The 2861-nt window shown below is 46.4% G+C and overlaps 1 protein-coding gene across 1 annotated transcript; it reads right to left on the bottom strand.

The window, feature by feature from the left end:
• Positions 1 to 1633: 1633 nt before the first annotated feature.
• Positions 1634 to 2294, bottom strand: LOC308416518 (large ribosomal subunit protein eL13-like; the record flags this gene model as incomplete). Its single annotated transcript, XM_080911537.1, has 1 exon — positions 1634 to 2294. Exon 1 carries the CDS (start codon positions 2267 to 2269, stop codon positions 1634 to 1636), a length of 636 nt encoding a protein of 211 aa, XP_080767663.1. The 5' UTR covers positions 2270 to 2294.
• Between the last annotated feature and the right edge of the window lie 567 nt (positions 2295 to 2861).

The raw sequence follows: 2861 nt of genomic DNA, 5'->3' as shown, positions 1-2861 counted from the left end.
TTACCTATGTGGTCACATGCAGCCCCGTTCTAGAAAGATCTTTGGGCTTGATTTAATGTAAAGGTGTCATTCTTATGAAACATTTTTTTTTTTTTTTGGCTAAGAGGGAGCTCCTATGTTAGTGTGTGTGTGTGTGTGTGTGTGTGTGTGTGTGTGTGTGTGTGTGTAGTATCTGTATGAATGTGTATGTTTGTGCTCATGTGCATCTGGATATACTTAAAAACATGCCAGAGACTACACAACAGAACTTCAGTATCTTTTCTTAGTCTCTCTCCATCTTGGTCTTTGTTGTTGTTTACATTTATTGATTTGTGTGTCCATGTGTAGGTGCATATCCCACAGAGCACATGTGGAGGTCAGAGGACAACTTGTGGGAGTTGGCTGTCTGTCCCTTCCACTGGAGTGGGAACTTGAGTCTTCAGCCCTGGAGGCAAGAGCCTTATCCACTAAACCATCTCACCAGTTTTCCAACTTCATTTTGTCTGTTTGTTTTTGTTTTTGAGACATAATATAACTATGCAGCCCAGGATGTCCTGGAACTCACTATATAGACCAAAGGCTGGCCTCAAATTCACAATTTGCCTGTTGACGGCTATGTCCAGACCAACCAACCACCTTGTCTTTTTGTTCCGTTCTCTCTTTCTTTTTGAGAATTGAGTATGAATGTTTTACCCACATGTCTGTATGTACATGTGGGTACACCACTCCCTGTATGCCTGGTGCCCTCTGAGAGCAGAAGGTGTTAGAGCTCCTGGAACTGCTGCTATGAGTCTCACACTATAGATGGTTTATACATCTAGATTCAGCTGCTGGGGGCTGAATTCAAGTCCTCTGCAAAAACAGTTAGTGCTCTTAAGTTCTGAGCACTCTATCTAGCCCCTTGTTTTTTGTTTGCGTGTTTCTGGTTTTCTTTTTGAAAGATCTCTGTGTAGCCCTAGCTGTCCTAGAACTCATTGTGGAGAGCAGGATGACCTGAATTCACAGAGATCCTCTTGCTTCTACCTCCCAGTGCTGGAACTAAAGGTAAGCGCCTTCCACACCTGGCTTGAAGGACAAGGTCTTTCACTGGAACTGGAGTTCAAATCAGCTCGGCTGGGTGGCCAACAGGTTCTAGGGACCTGCCTGTCAGCACATCCTGGTGCTAGGTTACAGATAATGCTACCACATACCAATTAATTAGGCTTTGTATGTGAGTAGTAGGAATCTGAACTCAGGTCCCCAAGCTTGTATGGCAACATTTGACTGAGTTATCATCTCCCCAATCCCCAACCCCCTCATTTTCATTCTACAAATTATGTAGGTGGTCCCGGTTGTGGGAGAAAGCTTTGTCCTGCATGCCAGACTTGGTTCAATATGGCCTCAAACTACCCGACTAATACCCATTCTAAATAAGTATTCCTGGTAGAGATGTCTGCCTCACTCTTACAAGACCGAGGGGAAAGCTCTCAGAACCACACCTCTGTCAGGGCACATCTTTCTCCTTATACCTATCTCGACTTTTACAGGAATACAAGATTCAAATCAGATGTCACCAGGTTAGTGGCTGCCTGAAGCCACCTAGTTCTTTTTTTTTTTTTTTTTTTTTTTTTTTTCTTGCTTTATGGAAAATTTATTAAAACTCTCCAACCGCGCATTACTTTTTCTTTTCAACATCTTGCTCTGCAGCTTCCTTTGCCCTTTTTGCTCGGATGTCAAAGAGCCGGGCATTGGCACGGGCCATGCGAAGACTGGCAAAAGCTTTAAAGTTCTTCTCTTCTTCTGTGATGACTCTAGCCTTTTCCTTTTTATACACATTCCGGATGGGCATCACAGGTCCTGTTAGCTGGGTGGCCAGTTTAAGTTCTTCAGCAGAACTGTCTCCCTTCTTTGGAGCAGAAGGCTTCCTGGGGAAGAGTATGAGCTTGGAGCGGTACTCCTTCAGGCGCTGCACGTTGGCCTGCAGTGATTCCGTGGATTTGTTTCGTCTCCTAGGGTCCACAGAGATGCCGATGGTGCGAGCCACTTTCTTGTGGATACCTGCCACCCTGAGTTCCTCCAGGCTGAAGCCCCTGCCAGCACGGACCTTGGTGTGGTATCTAACTGTAGGGCACCTCACGATGGGCCTGATGGGACCGGACGCGGGACGAGGGGCAATGCGGCGCGCTTTCGCCTGCCGGGCCTTGCGTCTGCAGATCTTGCGTGCCGGCTGGTTGAACCAAGTGTCCACTCGCCGTTGCCAATCCTTGTGGAAGTGGGGCTTCAGGATCATGCCATTCCGGCTGGGCGCCATGGCTGCCTCCTGTACAGGAGAACGGCCGAGCGGAAAGTCCTAGTTCTTATTAAAAGTTATTATTACCACATCTCTGAATCTTTAAACTCACTTGACACATCCTCACTTTGCAACTACTAGGAGCCAGGCAATGTTCTGGGCTCCTCAAGTTTGTCAGTGAGCAAATGAAACTGAGCTCTGCACACCTTGGGGCAAACTTTCCAAGGAGGAGAAGACGACAAAGACAAGCAGCAGTAAGTGATGGAGAAAAGAAACAGAAGTCCACCACCAACATCACTAAAGGCTCAGGGAGTCTCTCAAAGGGACAAAGAAAAAATGAAAGAGCCGGGGAAAGAAGACAGGGCTATGGCATTCATGAACACACACAAGACCTGTACAAGATCAAACCAATGATATCAGTCAGCATTATAGCAGGCAGCACTGATTGGGAGTTATGGGGTTACAAAAAACAAAACAAAACTGGTCACATCTGTGCACACTTTTAATCCCAGCACTCCAGAGGCAGAGGCAGACTGACCTCTGAGTTTTAGGCCAACCTGGTCTAGTCTATAGAGCAAGATCCAAAGCGCCAGGGCTATATAGAAAAACTGTC

The sequence above is a fragment of the Micromys minutus genome, assembly GCF_963924665.1.
Source record: "Micromys minutus genome assembly, chromosome: 2".
Lineage (NCBI taxonomy): Eukaryota > Metazoa > Chordata > Mammalia > Rodentia > Muridae > Micromys > Micromys minutus.
The sequence above is the reverse complement of the archived record's forward strand: the minus strand, read 5'-3'. Positions and strand labels throughout refer to the sequence as shown.